Source organism: Delphinus delphis, chromosome 7 (genome assembly GCF_949987515.2).
Source record: "Delphinus delphis chromosome 7, mDelDel1.2, whole genome shotgun sequence".
NCBI lineage: Eukaryota > Metazoa > Chordata > Mammalia > Artiodactyla > Delphinidae > Delphinus > Delphinus delphis.
The window spans coordinates 32,851,238-32,872,490 of NC_082689.1; the positions used below are offsets into that span (position 1 = coordinate 32,851,238).

Consider the following 21,253-nt stretch of genomic DNA (forward strand, 5'->3'; position numbering starts at 1 on the left):
AAAAAGTTTAGAGATTTTGGACCTGAACACCACCTTAGAGAGCAACTTGAGATAATCTTGTAAAGTAATTCCACTTTAATGCACACACTCTAGTAAACTACTTACAACTTTCCAACAGAAAACATGTATCATGGAGGTTAGACCATAGAATTCTTTGTAATATTGAAAAATTGGAAACAACCTAAATGATCATTAGTAGAAAAATAACTGCAGTTTGGTCATACGCTGGAATGACCAAATTTAAGTAATAGATTATTATATAATGTTAAATTATATAATAATTAATTTGGGTTAACTAGAATTTATAGTTATCAATATGGATAGATTTCAAAAATAAGAATGAGTGAAAAGTTTACCTAAGAATATCTATAGTTTATTACTTACACATACTTTAAAATGTTCAAAACAATAAAATATATTATTATAAATACAAACATGTATGATAAAGTATAAAAATACACACCAAATTCATGTAGTAGCTGCCTGAGGGGAGTTAAGAAGGGATTTTAAACTGGGGAGGAGAATAAAATCTGGGCAGAAGGGGTTACATTTATCTCAGCTTCCTCTAAGTAGTTCTCTTTACCCTCAGAGGTCCAGGATGAGGCTGCAACTCTTCTAGTTAAATCAATGCCCCCATATTTCTCAAATAAATCACTTATTCTTAGGTTCTTTGGGGTCTGACTAGTCCTACGGTGACTCTCTGGAAATTGTCTGAAACTCTACTGCTTTAGTAAACACTAGCCCAGTGTTTGAGAATGCTGTATGTAACATACCTGATACTTGAGAACCCTAATATTAGAATTCTATATAATAACTCCAGATTGTATACCAGTTCTATACAGTAACTCCTGAGTTATACACTATATAAAATGGACACCGATTTTTTTCCCAAAAGACAAATCAAGAGAGAAGGAGAGACTATCAGGATTGGATGGGAAAAAAAAAAAAACCAACCAGCTATACATATTTAAAATAATAAAACTGCTCTATGGTTTGATTTTTATTAAATAGGTCTACCCGGAATTTAAATATTTTTTACTTTCTATTTTTCAGTATGAAGTATTATTTATTTACCCTAATATACTAAAATACAATTTTACAACATAAAATAATTGGTTATATTTACTGTAAGTTTTCTTTTTAGTTTAATATGCATTTTCACCAATTAACAGTCAGTTGTCATCTACCAAAATGAAAATGTTATCACCTTAGGAAAACCACATTTTCACAACAGATCATGGCTGCTGCTGAACTTTTTAAAATAAATCTTTAAAAAAGTACCTGCATTGACAAATGGGATTCCATCATATGGGACATACTGGGATTTCCACATCAAGCGTGTAGCTGGCTTGGCTGGGCTTGGAGATTGGCGGGTCCCCCAAACACTCTGTGTTTGCTGCTTGTGAAATGTTAGGACACTTTCTAATTCAGTCTCACTTACACAGTAGCCACGGTATGAATCTCCAATTTTCTGCATGTAGAAATTCACACACATATCACTTATTCAGATATACATTTCTTACTTCCATTTTATGGTTCCATTCTTGTTCTTTATTCTTTAGCTCCCACTTTTAACTTCCACCTTGCTAATATATTTTTAAGTATTTTTGTAAGCTGTCTTAAATTCTTCCTGAAATAAGGCAAGGTATAAACAAATCATGTAAATAAATTGATATTATCTATCCACAACCTTCTGAGTATCCCTCAACTAGAAGAAAAGCTTTTTCTATACCCAGAGAAATTTTTTAACTGTGATCTCTTAAACTGAAATGCATTTAGACCTAGAATTGATTCCAGGTATGTTTCTCCCTTATAGGGAATAAGAGCAGAGATGTGGAATAGAGATCTTTTTCCTCCTAATTAGACTAAACATTTCACCTGGCAAGAATACATTTAACAAAAGGAAGGTATCAACATACTTTTGTAGGTATACTTTGAGCCATAATAAAAAGAGATATTCTGATTCCAAACAATACATTATCTACAATTTCCCCTAAAAATAACGAAAATGCCTATGCTTATGAATTTTCTTCTAGCCTAGATATTTCCTCATCAAAATATCCCTACAAATAAAAGTAGGAACATTAACTCTAGCTATAGCATGTTTGTACAAATAAAATGAATACAGCATATAATGTTGTTAATGAAAGGAAAAATTCAGAATTAGTACAATGCAGTCAGACCCATATCAGGAGATAAAAGTTTAATGCAGTATTGAAATTTGTCCAACTAACAGATTTTGGTCAAATCTAAAAAATGCCTATAAGAAAAACACCTTTAAATGGAAATTCAAAAAGTAAAAAGGACTACTAAGCAATATTTTTAAGCAAAATGCAGAAAATATTTCTTCAGCCATTAACCAAAAATATTTTTCACTATTGATATAGCTTGGAGAAAAAGAATCCTTCAATCTTTGAGATAATTCAGGCTGCTGGACAGTTTTAACTAATTTCTTACAAGATATATGATGTTAGATTAGCTACACAATGTACCATGGTGTAAAATGAAGTAATTTGGCCACATAATTGCTAATGCTTTAATGTCCATAGCATTTCATAAAGTTTATAATAATGATGTTAAAAACCCTCATCAAACGACAAGAATAGTACCTTTAGGAAACCAGTGAAAAACTATGACTAACAAAAAGTGTGAAGGGAAAAAAAATCTTACTGTCTATACATACATACGTACGTAACACTTAGAAAAGCAACAACAGTGATGATGTCCTAACAAATGTAATACATCATTAGACTTCATGATTAGAAATTTTCTCAAAACATTAAAACTCAAGTAATGTTTTTCCTTGCCATATTTTAAGATTTGTTTAAAACAATGAAGCATTTTAATAATTAAATACTCATTACCATATATGGTTTATATGTAGAAGTGCATGGTCCTTTTCCACAAAAAGTGTATAGTCTAAAAGGTATATAATAGTGAACAACCCAAGCTAGCAAATAATTAAGAATGGTAATGGTAATAATTATCAAAGAATTTTAAGAGATAAATAAGGACTTCTCCAGTGGCGCAGTGGATAAGACTCCGCGCTCCCAATGCAGGGGGCCCCAGGTTTGATCCCTGGTTAGGGAACTAGATCCCACATGCATGCTGCAACTACGAGTTTGCATGTCACAACTAAGGAGCCCGTGAGCTGCAACTAAGGAGCCTGCCTGCCGCAACTAAGAGCCGGCACAACCAAATAAATACATAAATAAAATTTTAAGAGATAAATAGGTAAAAGATAAAGTAATCATTAGACTATTACAGAAAAGACATATAGGACTTGCATTGGGATTTGAAGAATAGTAGTTAGAAAGGTTAGTAGAAGAAAAAATAACATATTAGGAAATGGAAATAAACACAAGTGAAGGAGGAGATAAAGGAAGATTCTGAAGTGTGTGTACCAAGTAGGAATACTTGGCTAACACGAATGAAAGATGAATTGGAGAAAAGCAGGAAATAAAAAAGGATAAGATAAGGTGATACCTGATTATAGAAGACCTTGAAAGCTAGTAACAAGTGGCTAAATGATGTGGAAAAATAACACTGAGCTTATTGGGCAGTGAGAAAAGACAATGAAAGTAATATTTAAAGATAAGTAGTTTTAGAAAACTACACAGTTAGGACTAGAAATGGAAAAGTCAAAGAGATTAATGGGAAGGCTGTTACCATAATTGAGTTCAAGATAACAAAGGTCTGTGGGAAAAGCTCCCTTTAAACCACTTTAAAGAAAAAAACTAAAAGAATCAGGTGACTATCTGAATATGGGAAAGGAAGAAATTAGTCTAAAACTTTGTATCTAAGGAGATGGTATTTGTTATTACACAGACAAGGAATTTAGGAAGTAGAGCTAGTTGTGGTATGGCAGATAATTTCTCTTTAGATATGGTGAATTTGAGGTGAAATCTAAGTAAAGCTTCAAGTAAGTAGCTAGAGATCTGGGACAAAAGCAAGGGCAGAATTAAAGAACTGGTGATAGAGATTTGGGAATCATTTTTATAAAACTGAGAATTGAAAGTCAACAAAGCTGTTAAGCTCTACAAGGGATAAAATGTAGAGAAATAAGACAAGGTCAAATGGTGACTCTTGAAGAATTTCTGCTGAGAATATGAAAAGAAATAAATGCCAAGCAAAGAAACAGAAGGAATGATTAAAGGATAAAAAGTAGAGAAACATGATAGTGAAGTTTTATGGAAGACAAGGGAAAAGAGTTGTAAGAGAAGAAATGAAATGACAGTGAAGTGTGAAGGGATTTATAAGATCTCTGCTTTAACAGAGCTTACAAGCTCTAAGGAATAAAAGAGTTAGCACAAACATGAACAAAATATTACAGATACAGCTTCTATTAGTTGTACTCAAAAGTGGACATTTTGGGATGAATTGTAGTTATAATCAACTAAGTGAATCTACATAAGGATTATTTTTTAACTCACCTCACAGCTCCTAAGACGACAGGCCCATATAGGTGTGTTAGAAGAAAGTGGCTGGAGTGGAGCCAAAAAGGGTTCTTCAAGTATTCTGGGATGGGGGGGCATATATAAATATATATTACAAGTTACACACACACACACACACACACACACACACATACACACACACAGCATTCAGTTGCTTTATCCTCTTAGCCAGTCAAAGACAATACTGAGGTCATCAATTAGAAATTGTAATAATAATGGCAGATCGGTCTGATGGATGTAATTACGCTTTTTTTAATCATTACTATTTCATCAATTGCTAAAGCAAAAGTCTAACTTTGTTCTTCCAAATACCTGTAGTTTCAACAAATTCAAGTGTTTTATATATCTTTCTCAGAGCTTATTTTGTATTCTCACATAATTATTTTTCATTTAACAAAAAATGAGTGAATAAACCATCTTCAGGTGACTTATTAACAGTAACAAGATATTACGTCAAGTTCTAGAGTTAAATGTCACAAATATTATGTTACCTTTAAAATATTTTCATAGAACAATTAAAATATAATACAAAACCCATGTCTATATTTCCCTAAATTATTATAAACAGTGTTATTTTTAGGCAAAAGTAAAAGCTGAAATAGACATTAACAAAAAACATTTTAAACACTTTACCACAGAGGAATTAAATGCATAAAAATGTGATGAACCATTAAAAATTATAGGACCTAGAATGGATATTTCTTTTTTTAAAAAACTGTATTAGTGCCAGATGTTTACAGATTGCTTCAAAAGATAACAGGCAAATGTCACTGAGGAAAAGTAGCACGTTGGCCTTTTATAGATTCTAAAGTAGCTCCCTTATTGCCAAGATGTTATTAAAATGATTAAGGATGTATTTGATGATGGTTTATTCTATTTTCTGAATTTCTGATCTTTTCTATAGTCAGCCAGCTTTAAATGTGATAATGTAAAAAGAGATTTCCATGGTGATGTTCAAAGATGAGCTCCTCTTTCTCATTGACTCACCTGGTCACTGTCTTTTTGGGCAATGTGAGGGATGCATGTGGATGAAGAATGTAACTACTGTTATTGTCTGCTAGAGAATCCACTCTTACAGTTGGTAAGTTTCCGTCACTGGGCTTCTCTTCAGAGACATCTTAACAATAAGAACAAGAACAAAGCAACATCAATATCTTGAATAAGACCATGAGAATGTAATGAACTGGAACTAATACATTTGAAATAGGAAAGATATACTCTGAAGCTAAAGATAATAAAACTTATACTTTATTGAGAATTTCTCTGATAAACTTGTTTACTTTTAAACTGTAATACTGACTACTAAAGTTTTGGAACTTATATTGAACAGCTAGGATATAAAAGTGGTAGAAGTAATTGTTATATTAATAGTATCACAATATAATAGGAAAATGTAAGACTAATTCTTTTAGTTTTTATACCATGTTTGTAATGTTTTCTGCAAACTATGTTTTCTTTTCCTTAAGTTGTAACAACTGTTATCAAAGACAAAGAACCATAACACTAAAGTAAGAATTATTTGCCCTAAACCATTATCTATGAAAACATGACAACAGTGTAGCTATGATGTTAGAAAAGAGATTCAAATAGATGGAAAAGGAAGGGAAGAAAAAGGAAAAGAACGAATAGGGATAATATCAAATAGGTAGAAAAAGAATAAAATAAAAAGAAATAGGAGGACTTCCCTGGTGGTGCAGTGGTTAAGAATCTGCCTGCCAATGCAGGGGGCACGAGTACGAGCCCTGGTCCAGGAAGATCCCACATGCCACGGAACAACTAAGCCCATGTGCCACAACTACTGAACCTGCACTCTAGAGCCCATGAGCCACAAGTACTGAGCCCACATGCCACAGCTACTGAAGCCCGCACGCCTAGAGCCCACGCTCTGCAACAAAAGAAGCCACCGCAATGAGAAGCCCGCACACCACAACAAAGAGTAGCCCCTGCTCGCTGCAATTAGAGAAAGCCCACATGCAGCAACAAAGACCCAACACGTACAAAAATAAAAAATAAATAAATACGACTTCCCTGGTGGTGCAGAGGTTAAGAATCCGCCTGCCAATGAAGGGGACATGGGTTCGAACCCTGGTCCGGGAAGATCCCACATGCCGCAGAGCAACTAAGCCTGTGCTCTAGAGCCCATGAGCCACAACTACTGAGCCCACAAGCCTAGAGCCCATGTTCCACAACAAGAGAAGCCACTGAAATGAGAAGCCCGCACACCACAACGAAGAGCAGCCCCCGCTCGCCACAACTAGAGAAAGCCCATGCACAGCAACGAAGACCCAATGCAGCCAAAAAATAAATTAATTAAAATAAATAAATTTATTTAAAAAAATGGGGAGTATGATTCTTTCTGAATCTGAAGGAACAAAGAGGAAAAAAGCAAAGAGGATGAGAAGAATAGTTAAAAAAAAAAAAGTGTCACATGTCTAACAACATTGATAAAAATATAAAATAAAAATTTCTCCAGTAGCTATTAGCACCATGTTCTTGTTATTGTTGCTGTCATTATTACTGTTATTAAAATTAAGAAGAATTTATTTTATGCTCACTGGTCATTTGGGAGGAAGCAAGAGTCAACCAGCTTCACAGAATTCCAAAATGAAATAGACAGCTAACCTAGACAGGAGTTGAAAAATGAACTTGAAATTTATTTGGGCTAAGAAACTTTTTCTAATCATTCAGTTCACAATCTTACCCAAAGAGATCAATTTTAGCACTGATTTTCATGAGGTGATTTTCTGAATATACGTTCGTTCTTTAAAACGTTCTTAAATCCCCTATATCCCATGATTACTCACCCTGAGGACTATTCACATCCACAAGCTGCCCCTGAGGTACAATCACTTGTGTCGTTCCTGTCTGGGTAGATGGAATTACACGCAGCACCTGTCCATTTTCTGATGGGCTGGCAACAATCATCTTGGAGGCATTTTAAAAAAATCAAATGCATAAGTCTACAATGATTCAAAAGAATCATTACTTAAAAAATTAGTAGACATGCCTACCTCTACAGCAGATACTATCATTTTCTTCGCTTTATAGATGAAAACACTGAGGTACCTAAAAATTTTTTCCCAAAGTCTCACAATTGATAAGTGGTAAAGCTAGGATTCAAAACAGGCAGTTTGATCCTATGTCCTATGATCTTAACCACCTATGATCTTAATCATTACATGGACGTGAGGTCTAATTACTTAGTAACCTGAACACGTAAGTCTCTGACTACACTAAATATATTTACTTTTTTCTACTTACTGTATTATCCACACGTTTGACCTATTTGTGTGATAATCACTGGTCTCATATTTTAAGTCATTTTCATTTAAAAACAGTAACTTAGATGTCTAATTAAACAGGATTTATTTTTATATCTCTGCATTTTTATATATCCTGTCTTGGTCTATAAGGAATACTACAGAGTGACCCAAAAGTCTGAAAACATAGGGGAATTGTATATTTATTATTTCCTTTGGTGTTTTTGTTTGTTTTTTTCAGTTTAACAAATGAACTCCTTGCCTCAAATTTAGAGGAATGTCAACTAAGAAAGCGTCTAAAGTTGAAGAAAAACATTTTGAGCCTATCATTTAAAAATATAACTAATATATTATTTAAAATTAAGTTTATCCTATATTTCCAGACTTTCTGGATACCTTATAAACTTTATTACCTAAAAACTACTCTTCTACTAACAGTTTTACTGTTTTACCTGAAATCCCCTGTCCTCAGTTTTCCCTAGGGCAAATAACTGTCCTTAATCATTCCAACCCACTTTCTCAAACTTCCCTTTTGCTATGTAAAACATGAAAACTTTGCTGATGGCCTGATAGAGACGGCATCACTTTTAGAGAGGGTCATTTGAAAAACTTTAAATTTGGGAAAAAAAAAAACCACCCTTAAACCTCAACAAAACAGAAAGCTTTCAATATAATCATAAACATTTCCCAGAAATTAAGAGTAGAAATTTTTTCCTTCCCTCAGTGTTTGTCAAGTTTCTTGAGATAAAAATATCTTGCCATATCTCTTATACCTCTTATTACTTCAGCATGAAAATCAACTGTAAACTCTGAGGATGATAATTCCTTTTCATTTGTGGAGTTCATACTAAGCAGCAGGACTTTACATGGATCGGGTTGGCCAAAAGGTTCGTTTGGTTTTTTCTGTAAGATGGCTCTAGTAGCACTTAGTTGACTTTAACTTCATTCAAAACAATTTTGTTAGATTTTATGTGACAGCTGTCATATCAGTGTGCATTTAAAAAAAGACTGATCAAAATTGGTGAATTTTTTTATAAATGTTTATTGGCATCAAATTTTTTTTTTTTTTTTTTTTTGGTTGCGCCAGGTTCTAGTTGCTGCCGGTGGGCTCCTTAGTTGCAGCACGTGGGCTCCTCAATTGCGGCCAGTGGGCTCCTTAGTTGCAGAATGTGAACTCTTAGTTGCTTCGTGCATGTAGGATCTAGTTCCCTGACCAGGGATGGAACCTGGGCCCCCTGCAATGGGATCTCGGAGTCTTAACTGCTGTGCTGCCAGGGAAGTCCCAAAATTGGTGAATTTTTGTGTAGCCATTTTAATACTGAAGATGGAAGGAAAAAAACCCAACATTTTTGGCATATTATGCACTTTATTATTTCAAGAAAGGTAAAAATGCAACTGAAATGCAAAAAAAGATTTGTGCAGTGGCACGGAGAAGGCGCTGTGTCTGACTGAATGTGTCAAAAGTGGTTTGCGGGCTTCCCTGGTGGCGCAGTGGTTGAGAGTCCGCCTGCCGATGCAGGGGACACGGGTTTGTGCCCCGGTCTGGGAAGATCCCACGTGCCGCGGAGCGGCTGGGCCCATGAGCCGGAGCCTGTGCTCCGCGACGGGAGAGGCCCCAATAGTGAGAGGCCCGTGTACCGCAAAAAAAAAAAAAAAAAGTGGTTTGCGAAGTTTCGTGCTGGAGATTTCTCGCTGGATGATGCTCCACGGTCAGGTAGACCAGTTGAAGTTGATAGCGATCAAATCGAGACATTGAGAATAATCAACGTTATACCACACAGGAGATAGCCGACATACTCATAATATCCAAATCAAGCGCTGAAAATCATTTGCGCCAGCTTGGTTATGTGAATCGCTTTGATGTTTGGGTTCCACATAAATTAAGCAAAAAAACCCTTCTTGACCGTATTCCCGCATGCGATTCTCTACTTAAACGTAATGAAGACGTTCCATTTTTAAAACAAATTGTGACCGGCAATGAAAAGTGGATACTGTACAATAATGTGGAACAGAAGAGATTGTGGGGCAAGCGAAATGAACCTACACCAAAGGCCGGTCTTCATCCAAAGAAGGTGAGGTTGTGTATATGGTGGGATTGGAAGGGAGTCCTCTATTATGAGCTCCTTCTGGAAAACCAAATGATTAATTCCAACAAGTACTGCTCCCAATTAGACCAACTGAAAGCAGCACCCGACGAAAAGCATCCGGAATTAGTCAACAGAAAATGCATAATCTTCCATCAGGATAACGCAAGGCCGCATGTTTCTTTGATGACCAGGCAAAAACTGTTACAGCTTAGCTGGGAAGTGCTGATTCATCCACCATATTCACCAGACATTGCACCTTCGGATTTCCATTTATTTAGATCTTTACAAAATTCTCTTAATGGAAAAAATTTCAATCCCCTGGAAGACTGTAAAAGGCACCTGCAAGAGTTCTTTGCTCAAAAAGATAAAAAGTTTTGGGAAGACGGAATTATGAAGTTGCCTGAAAAATGGCAGAAAGTAGTGGAACAAAAGGGTGAATACATTGTTCAATAAAGTTCTTGGTGAAAACGAAAAATGTGTCTTTTATTTTTACTTAAAAACCAAAGGCACTTTTTGGCCAACCCAATATTACGTTATTTAATCTTCATCACATGTATACAAACTATATACATTTTATACATGCGGAAATTGCAACACAGTATTTACAAAACTCATTCAAGGTAACTCAGAGCTATATAGTCCTGAGCTGAAATTCAAACCCAAGCAGTCTGACTCCTTTTAACCACTACTTTGTACTGTCTCCCAATATCTGATGATGTTACTTAACCTAAAAAAAGACAAAAATAAAACAATACGAAAACCCTACTGGACTTCAAAAGGCAATAGTAATAATACTGTTGTTAATTCTTTACTCCCTGTAAATGAGATTAAATATGTGTGAAAATTTTTCATTCATTCTTAGAAAATAAGAGTGCTGTGGTTATTTTTAAATCCAAATAAAACACATATAAAAAAGTTATAATTTATTCAATCATATGAAAATTTCATAATTAAGACTGATCTGTGGAATACCCCCTTAATTTTGAAACTGTTTCCCAAGCACAGTGGAAAAGCATCTCCTCCATTTTCTGTTTCCTTAGCTTATTCCACCTGTTACCTAAAAACCTATTTTTAATTCATATAATTTGACAATAGTGATGATAATACTACTTTTTCTATTACCAAAAAAAGTAATTATCTTTAATCTTTGCTATGAAAATAAACATAGTTTTGGAGAGTCATCTGCTGCAATACATTTTCTTTGAGGCCGACCATGAAAATCACCAGAAAATCTTGGCTAATGAGTAGTTTTATATTTACTGTGCTCTTTGTGTACAATATTTCTAGTAAATGAAAAATATCATCCCTGCTTCACTCCAAAACCTCCTCTCATCCACTGCAGATTTACCCACTACAGAATCTTTACTAGTTCCGTGAAAGCTTCTATGTGAAAAAAAATCATACTTCAAAACAAACAAACAAAAAAGTCATTTTTTACAAAAAGCTCCACTTGGTGGAGACTTCGATAATGGGAAGACTATGCATATATGGAGGCTGGGGGTATATGGGAACTCTCTGTATTTTCTTCTCATTTTGCTGTGAACCTAAAACTGCTCTTAAAATTAAAGCCTATTAAAATAAACAATAAAAACAAAAAATCTCCACTAAGTTTCCCGGAATATCACCACCTTCTGATCTTTGGTTCTTTGGAGAAGATAGCTTCTAACACTCCATGTTCCTTACATTTATTCTCATGCTCATGCCACATGTTTCCTATTTCACAACTTCAAGCAACCCTCTGTATCATCTCCTACCGCAAACAATGTAAAATCACCTTTATAATCACTTCAGATAGAACGTTTAATACAATTACAAAGAGAATGGAAACTCGAACTTTTTTCAGACCCAGACAAATAAGCAACTTTAACATGCTTTTTAGGAAAGGTACCATGTGTAAAATGATAACCCTTCATACATTTAGACTCTTTTATCCTTCCATTAGAACACACAGACTTTCTAAATGTTCTGATAGAAACTAGAATAAATGTCAAATAAGAGGGGAAATTACAGAAGTATTTCATTTTGAACATGAAATATTAAAATGTATTGGTTCACATCTAGATTATTTGTTGCATATTAACCTCTGCTGGTGATGCAGTATGATTACAGAAGCTTACCCTAACTTTGCATTTCAGTCCTGAAGTAAGCCCAGAAATATGTTGAGCCTGAACATACACACAAAAAAGTTGTCTACAGTCAGCCACCTCTCAACCAATTACTCTCAATGCCCAAATTTAGCTGAATTATAAGGGAGCAAAAGGACATAGATTAACTCTAGAATGCTCTAGATTAGAAACAAAAATAAGAATTTTGGGTTATATGCTTGCCTACTTAAGTATAATTTATAATTGAAGTTATGATTTTAAAAATAATTTTTATTATTGAATTAAAATTTGTTGTAGAAAATTTGGAAAATACAGGCAAACAAAGAGATACATTATTCTTCATATTATTACTGATATAAATATATTATTAGAGAGCAATTTAGAACTTTTTCTCATTAATTTTATTTGAATCAAAACCATCTATCACCACATCTATTCAACTATGAACTTGGTCGTACATATTTTTGGCTAACAGTTTAAAGCAGCACTGTCAACTTTATGCATTGTTATTCACATGACACCTACATATCTACTTACAAAGATCAGTAAATTCCATTATTCCACTGGTACTTCCATTGCTTTCTTTTTCTTCAAGAAAGCATACCAGCATGTGGCACACAAATCAGTAACTGAGATGTTGATAGAGCAAACAACACTGAGTTCAGTCAAATGTATATACAAAAAATAAATGTAAGTTATATGTAAGCTCTGGGACTTTAGCACTGGTGACAGATTATATTACATTTCCAACTGATCTCAAAGTACCAGTTTGCCTAGACATAGTAGCTGGGACCTACTGGTTTGAAGTACTCTGTAGTCCTGAAAGGAAATCTTTTAAAATCCTTATATAACTTAAAAATGAATGTCATGGAAACAGTATTTTCAAAGCAATGTAAAGCAATAGTGTCAAGAAATTAAGGCCATCTAGTAAAACTAATACATTTTGCCAAATAGCAGAAAACTGGTTATTTTAAAAACGTACTCACCATTTGCTCATTAGAATCCCCCAATGACTGAAGCTCATATTGAATAGGTTGCCCATTTTGGTCCACTAGGTGGAATTGCTCTGCAGAAAGAGTCTGCGTCTGAGTCAGGGGCCCTGGTATATTCTGTGATGTGAGTGAATTATCCACTGCAGTAGTAATGGGTAAAACTCTAGGGGAACCATCTTGTCCAAAAGAAGGCTCACTGGAGTCCATACAGCTTAGATGCTTTTGCAAAGAAAAAAAAAATCACTTGAGTGTTTGTAAAATAAGTTACAATTTTTAAAAAATAGAATGTTTTTAATAAAAGATGGAGACACATTCATTTTTCAGTTAATTATTCACTTTACTTTTTGCAAGGGTTATCAATTCACAGACTGATATAGACAGAAGTTCTTAAGTGAAACTGTTGATTTTTATTATATTTTATTTCAAATAGTCCAAAGGAATACAATGTGAAATGATGAAATATTTATAATTCAATATGCAGATTTTTCTTTACATATAAACTTTCACAAATACATTAAAGCTCTATATTATAAAATTAAATGATAGAATTATTAAAAATTAAATGTTAAAATTCTTGAATACATTAAATATAACACTATTCCTTAAACATAAAAAATCCAATTGCATGCCGCTTTCCCTTTAAACGGAAAAAAGTTCCCAGTTGAATCCCTACTTCAAATACCTGAGAATCGGTTTTTGACTCTTCGGAATCATTATGGTTGACTCTTAATGAATCAACAGACTGTTCCATGCTGGTATCATATTCAATTCCATTTTCTTCTATTATTTAATACCTGAAAGATTTTAAATATCTGATCAACTAAAGCACTTAACATTTTAATAGAATGTTTGTCTTAAATAAATTTCTCATCTCCCCTACTGTGTTACCCTATACAATTTAGGTTAAATCATTTACACCCTATAAGATCAATAAAACGAACATTCTTGTTAAATAATTTGCAAAGGCACCAGAATAAATTCAAGACAGAGCAAAAAATTAGTGTTATGTAGTTTCCTCACCCTATCCTTAATTACACTCATGTACTGGTTTATTAAGGTTGCTGCTATGTGACAGGTACTGTTGTTACACCCTTTCAAATTCTTCTAAAATTCTCATTTTACAAAGATGTAATCTAAATAAAAGCTTTTAATTTTATGAGGTGTGCCCTATCATAGCATTAGATAATTTTAAAAGAGATCTCTTGGTACAGGAGGAGATTATATACATACAACTCTGACCATAACATACAATTATACCACTTAATATTAGCATGACAAGCTTTGAAAATGAAGAAATATGTATTCTAAAAAGGTTGAGCCACTTAGGCCTAGTACAGTCGTTTTCCACTGGTGGTGATTTTGCCCCCACACATACCCCCAACACCCCCTAGTCGCCTGGGGATACTGGGCAATGTCTAGAAACATTTTTGGTTGTCACAACTGGAGGGGGTGCTACTGGTATCTAATGAGCAGAAGTTAGGGGAACTGCTAAACACCTTGCAACGTACAGGACAGCCTCCACATAAAGATGTCAATGGTGCTGAGGTTCAGAAACCCTGGCCTAGTATAGTATAGTGACTAATGGATTCTGTATGATCTAAAAAGAATGATGTTTTATGACTCAAAATTGGAGTAAAGTCAAAATGAAACTGCTGAAGAACACCACTGAAAAATTTATAATATAAAATAAACTTCATAAAATCTTTTTTAAGAACCCAACCCTATAATTTTATTTTTCGAAAGACAGCATAAATTATTTTTTAAAAATCTTTAAAATTTTATTTTTAAATTTACATGCATTAATTGAACTCTTTTTTTGATGTATAGCTCTATGAATTTTAACACAGATAACCGTCATCACAATCGGGATACACGATAATTCCATCACTCTAAGCCCTAATTTACATTTATACCTGTATTTAAGACTTATTTAGTATATGTACTTGGATACAATGAAAACTTATTTTTCTGTGATAGCATCCAAACATATATTTGTAAAATTAACCATTTCAGAAAATCTGCAAGGTTTGCTATTTCATATCTTTAAGATATTATAAATAATTCTACTCAAATATAAATTGTAAAATGCTATAAAATCAGTCTTATCTTTAATATATAACTATAAAATATCTTAAAATTGCTTCTCCTTAAAGATTTTAAATTATCACTTGTATTCTAATTTAATGTATTACAAAAATTCCAAAAACCTGTAGTTACCTCTAGGGCTATAAAAGTAAGAGCAATTTTAGTTTATAACTTTCTGTTCTGTTTTGAATTTTTTATACTATACATATATTACTTAAGATTAATATTTTATAGAAGGGGTTTAAAAAATAGAAAGGAAGTTTCACTAATGCCAATACAGCAGATTAGACACTGTAGAAAGCTCTCTTGCTAGAAAACAAAAAATAGAAAGTTGATGTAAAACAAAACATTTCGTGGCTGGGAGCTACTATAGGAAGTAACAAAAATGAGAGGCCACTCCCTGCCCTCTCCCACTCTGCCCACCCCCCCACTCCCCAAAATAAAAGCAAAAGTTGTGATCTAAAACCTAAGTGATGAGCACAAGCAAGGAGGAAAATTTCAAGGGCAGTGCTGCTAATAAACACTGTGCCTGGGAAATGGGCTTGGATAAACAGCTGGTAGGGGAGGAGAACTTAACTCTCCCAAGGTAAGACTAAGAACCTGAAAGATCCTGGTAAGCCAATAATGTACCCTGGCTTCTGGCGAGAACAAATGCAGTTATTATTTGGAGGAACACAAACACAGTTAAGACTTTAGTTTCCTTTCACATTAAGATCAATCAAATATAAGCTTACAATCAAAGAGTGCCAAAAACACAAAGAAATAAGCCATCATAAGAAGGAGTCAGCAGATTTAGATCCCCCTAAAAACTTCAAATATTGGAACCATGTAATACTGAATATAAAACAATTATTTAATATTCAAAGAAATAAATGAATGAGTCATAGGAATAAGGAAGCAACAAGAGACTATCAAAAGTTTCATTTGAAAGAGAACCAAACAGAACTTTCAGCAATGAAAAATGTAATTACTGAAATTAAAAAGTCAATGGATAAATTAAGTAGAAAGTTAGAGGCAGAAGAAAGAATTACTAAATTAGAAGACAGGCTTTAAAAGTTACCCAGGGCTTCCCTGGTGGCGCATTGGTTGAGAGTCCACCTGCCGATGCAGGGGACACGGGTTTGTGCCCCCATCCGGGAAGATCCCATATGCCGCAGAGCAGCTAGGCCCATAAGCCATGGCCGCTGAGCCCGCGGGTCCGGAGCCTGTGCTCCGCAATGGGAGAGGTCACAACAGTGAGAGGGCCGCGTACCGCAAAATAAATAAATAAATAAATAAAAATTACCCAGAATGCATCATAAGTAAAACAGAATATTAAAAAATACAAAGAACACACTTCAAACTAGGAAAATAGAAGAAGAAAGTATAGCATACCTATAATTGGAGTCTCAGAAGAATAAAAAGAAAAAATGGACGAGAGACAATATGTGACGAGATAATGGCTGACCATTTTTCAAAACTGAAGACATGAATCTACAGATAAAGGAAGCACAAAATGTACCAAGATAAATCAAAAGAAATCCATACCAAATGTAGCAAAGTACAAAATTCTAAAGAAAAACAGAAAAAATCTAAAATGCAGCCAGAGAGATACGATCACCTACAGAGTATTAACATTAGATATACATCAGACTATTCAATAGCAACAATGGCCATAGAAGTCACAAGAATAATAAAAAACTAACTTTCAGTATATAATTGTATATGCTCAAAGCTACTTTTTCACAAGAGGGTGAAAGACATTTTTAAGATTAAAAAACTGAGTTTATAATGAACAGATCTTACACAAAAGCAATTCCTAAAGAAGTAGAAAATAAAAATGATACCAGAAGGAAGTCCTGAAATGCTAGAAAAATGGTAAGCAAATAAATTAATAACTCTAAGAAAAACCTAAATAAACACTGTCTGTATAAATAATACTATTACAATTTTGTGTACCTGTGTTTTAATGATAGAAATAAAATACTGGAGAACTAAATAAAATAATTAACTCAAGGGGGTGATGACAGATAAACACAATACATCAAAACTTATAAGATGGGGCTTCCCTGGTGGCACAGTGGTTGAGAGTCCGCCTGCCGATGCAGGGGACAGGGGTTCGTGCCCCGTTCCGCGAAGATCCCACATGCCACGGAGCGGTTGGGCCCGTGAGCCATGGCCGCTGAGCCTGGGCTTCCAGAGCCTGTGCTTCACAATTTCAAAAATCACTACAAAGCTAAGGTTTACGAAGGAATGTGGTACTGACATAAGGATAGACATGTAGATCAACAAAATAGAATTGAGAGTCCAGAAATAAACTCATACATCTCTGACCAAATTATTTTCAACAAGGGTTCCAAAAGCATTCGATGGGGAATGAAGTCTCTTCAACAAATGGTGCAGGGACAATTGAATAGCCGCATACAACACAATTAAAATGCACCCCTACCTCATAATATATGGTTGACCCTTGAACAACACAGGAGTTAATGGCACCAACTCTCTGCACAGTGGAAAATTCATGTACAACTTTACAGTTGGCCCTCCATATCTGCAGTTCTGCATCTGTGAATTTAACCAACTGTGGATTGTATGGTACTACACTATGTATTTACTGAAAAAAGTCCAAGTATAAACGGACCCACACAGTTCAAATCCATGTTGTTTAAGGGTCAACTGTATACCAAAAATGAACAAAAAGGGATCAGAGACCTAATAAGAGCTAAAACCATATAATTTTTAGAGGAAAACAAAAGAATAAAGCTTAATGACCTTGGATTTAGATATGACACCAGAAGGATAAATGTCAAAAGAAAAAAATAGATAAATTGGACATTAGCAAGATAAAAGCTTTTTGCACAAAGGATACCATGACATGAGTAAAAAGACAAGCCACAGATGGGAGAAAATATTTGCAAATCAAATATCTGATAAGGGTCTAGAATATACAAACGTCTCTTACGACCCAACAGAAAAAAGACAACCCCAGGGACTTCCTTGGTGGCACAGTGGTTAAGAATCCGCCTGCCAACACAGGGGACAGGGGTTTGATCCCTGGTCCGGGAATATCCCACATGCCACAGAGCAACTAAGCCTGTGCACCACAACTACTGAGGCTGCGCTCTAGAGCCCGCAAGCCATAACTACTAAGCCCGCATGGCACAACTACTGAAGCCCACGCCCCTAGAGCCTGTGTTCCTCAAGAAGAGGCCACCGCAATGAGAAGATTTCAAAAATCACTACAATGAGAAGACCATACACGCCGCAACTAGAGAAAGCCCGTGCGCAGCAACGAAGACCCAACGCAGCCAAAAAATAAATTAATTAATTAAATTAAATTAAAGATAACCCAAACACACCTACTAAAAAATGGGCAAAGGGGTTGAATAGACATTTCTCCAAAGAAAACACACAAATAGTCAACAATCATATTAAAGATGCTCAAGTTCATTAGTCATTAGGAAAATGCAAATCAAACCAACAATGAGATACTAGTTCATATCCACTGTAAAGGATTTTCTTTATAAAATAAAGAGAAAATAAAGGTTGGTGAGAATGTGGGGAAACTGGAATCCTTGTGCATTGCTGATGGGTAAGTAAAATGGTGCAGGTGCTGTGAACAATTTGGCAGTTCCTTAAGAATTTAAACATAGAATTACCAAATGAAAACAATTCCACTGTAGGTATATACTCAGAAGAATTGAGATGTAGAGAACAAATGTATGGATACCAAGGGGGAAGGGGTGGTGGTGGAAGGAACTGGAAGATTGAGATTGACACATATACACAATTGATACTAAATATAAAATAGTAACTAATGAGAACATCCTGTATAACACAGGGAACTCTACTTAATGCACTGTGGTGACCTGAGTGGGAACGAAGTCCAAAAGGGAGGGGATATACATATATGTATGGCTGATTCATTTTGCTGTACAGTGGAAACTAACACAACATTGTAAAGCAACTATACTCCAATAAAAATTAATTTACAAAAATAAAGTTTAAAAAAACAGATAAAAACACCTGAAAACAGGTGTTCAAACATAAACTTGTATACAAATGTTCATAGAAACACTACTCATAATAGCCAAAACTGGAACAACCATAATGTTCATCATGTTCATCAGCTGATGAATAGATAAATAAAATGTGGTATATCCATAAAATGGAATAGTATTTCACCATAAAAAGGACTGAAGTACTGATATATACCTCAAAAAAGTTATGCTAAGTGATAGAAGCTGGACACAAATGGTCACATATTGTATGGTTCCATTTATAAAACATATCCAAAATGGGTAAAATACAGACAGAAAGTAGACTGGTGGATGCCAAGGCTTGGGGGAGGGGAGAAGAGGGAGCTACTGCCAACTGGGTACAAGGTTTTATTTTGGGGTGATAAACGTTTTTTGGAACTTGATAGGGGAATTAAGATTTTGCAAGCCACGTAGCACAGCCAAAAAAAGAAAGAAAAAAAGATATGCAGCTAGCAAATAAACAATGAAAATATGCTAAACAGCATTAGCCATTAGGGAAATGAAAATTAAAACCACAATTATATACATCTATATACCTATTAGAATATTTACAATTTAGAAGATTGATTATATCAAATGTTTATGAAGATATGGAGCAACTGGAACTCTCATGTATTCCTGGTGGTAATGTAAACAGTATATTCTCTTTTGAGAATCACTTTGGCAGTTTTCTAAAAAGTTAAACGTGAACCTAATTATGATCCAGCCATTCCAATTTATGTATTTACACAAGAGAAATTAAACCATATGTGCCGGACTTCCCTGGTGGCACAGTGGTTAAGAATCCGCCTGCCAACGCAGGGGACACGGGTTCGAGCCGTGGTCCAGGAAGATTCGACATGCTGCAGAGCAACTAAGCCCGTGCGCCACAACTACTGAGCCTGCACTCTAGAGCCTGCGAGCCACAACTACCAAAGCCCGCGCACCTAGAGCCTGTGCTCCACAACAAGAGAAGCCACCACAATGAGAAGCCCGCACACTGCAATGAAGAGTAGCCCCCACTCGACGCAACTAGAGAAGCCCACGCGCAGCAATGAAGACCCAATGCAGCCAAAAATAAATAATTAAATATTTTAAAAATCCTATTTAAAAATAAATAAATAAAGCATATGTGCCCATATATCCCATAGAGGATAGTCTTCTTTTTTTTAACATCTTTATTGGAGTATAATTGCTTTACATTGTTGTGTTAGTTGCTTCTGTATAACAAAGTGAATCAGCTATACATATACATATATCCCCATATCCCTTCCCTCTTGCATCTCCCTCCCACCCTCCTTATCCCACCCCTCTAGGTGGTCACAAAGCATGAGCTGATCTCCCTGTGCTATGCGGCTGCTTCCCACTAGCCATCTATTTTACATTTGGTAGTGTATATATGTCAATGCCACTCTCTCACTTCGTGTCAGTTTACCCTTCCCCCTCTGTGTCCTCAAGTCCATTCTCTACGCCTGCATCTTTATTCCTGTCCTGCCACTAGGTTCAGCAGAACCTTTTTTCTTTTTTTGATTCCATATATATGTGTTAGCATATGGTATTTGTTTTTCTCTTTCTGACTTACTTCACTCTGTATGACAGACTCTAGGTCCATCCACCTCACTAGAGGATAGTCTTTTTAACAAATGGTGCTGAATAAAGGGACATCCACATGCCCACCCAAAAAAAAAAAGTGAACCTAGATACAGACCTTATGTTCTTCACAAAAATTAACTCAAAATGCATCATAGACATAAATGTAAGATGCAAAACTATAAAACTCCTAGAAGACAACATAGGAGAAAACCTAGAGGACCATGAGTATAGTAATGATGTTTTAAGTATAATATACAAAAGGCATGATCCATGAAAGAGATTATTAATAAGCAAGACTTCATTAAAATTAAAAACTTCTGCTCTGCAAAAGACAGTATCAAAAGTATGGGAAGAAAAGCCACAAACTCGGAGAAAATATTTGCAAAACATGTATCTGATGAAGGATTTGTATCCAAAATATGCAAAGAACTCATAAAACTCAACAATAAGAAAAAAACCTAAATTAAAAAGTGGTCAGGGCTTCCCTGGTGGCGCCGTGGTTGAAAGTCCGCCTGCCGATGCAGGGGACATGGGTTCGTGCCCCGGTCCGGGAAGATCCTACATGCCGCGGAGTGGCTAGGCCCGTGAGCCATGGCCACTGAGCCTGCGCGTCCGAGCCTGTGCTCTGCAACGGGAGAGGCCACAACAGTGAGAGGTCCACGTACAGCAAAAACAA

General features: G+C 35.2%; 1 protein-coding gene across 5 annotated transcripts in view; it reads right to left on the reverse strand.

Moving 5' to 3' along the window:
- CARF (calcium responsive transcription factor) overlaps positions 1-21,253 on the reverse strand; it is a 53,961-nt gene that overhangs the window by 24,196 nt on the left and 8,512 nt on the right. For 2 of the 5 annotated variants that reach the window (XM_060016269.1, XM_060016270.1), the window contains exons 3-8: positions 13,584-13,695; positions 12,896-13,120; positions 7,262-7,382; positions 5,445-5,574; positions 4,434-4,518; positions 1,282-1,471 (exon numbers count right to left, since the gene is read on the reverse strand). In XM_060016269.1, coding sequence (XP_059872252.1) covers positions 1,282-1,471; positions 4,434-4,518; positions 5,445-5,574; positions 7,262-7,382; positions 12,896-13,120; positions 13,584-13,652 — 820 coding nt within the window. In that variant the 5' untranslated portion in view covers positions 13,653-13,695. Of the gene's footprint in view, positions 1-1,281; positions 1,472-4,433; positions 4,519-5,444; positions 5,575-7,012; positions 7,080-7,261; positions 7,418-12,895; positions 13,121-13,583; positions 13,696-16,360; positions 16,532-21,253 lie in introns of those variants that run through there. The other 3 variants (XM_060016271.1, XM_060016272.1, XM_060016273.2) reach the window with 3 other exon arrangements.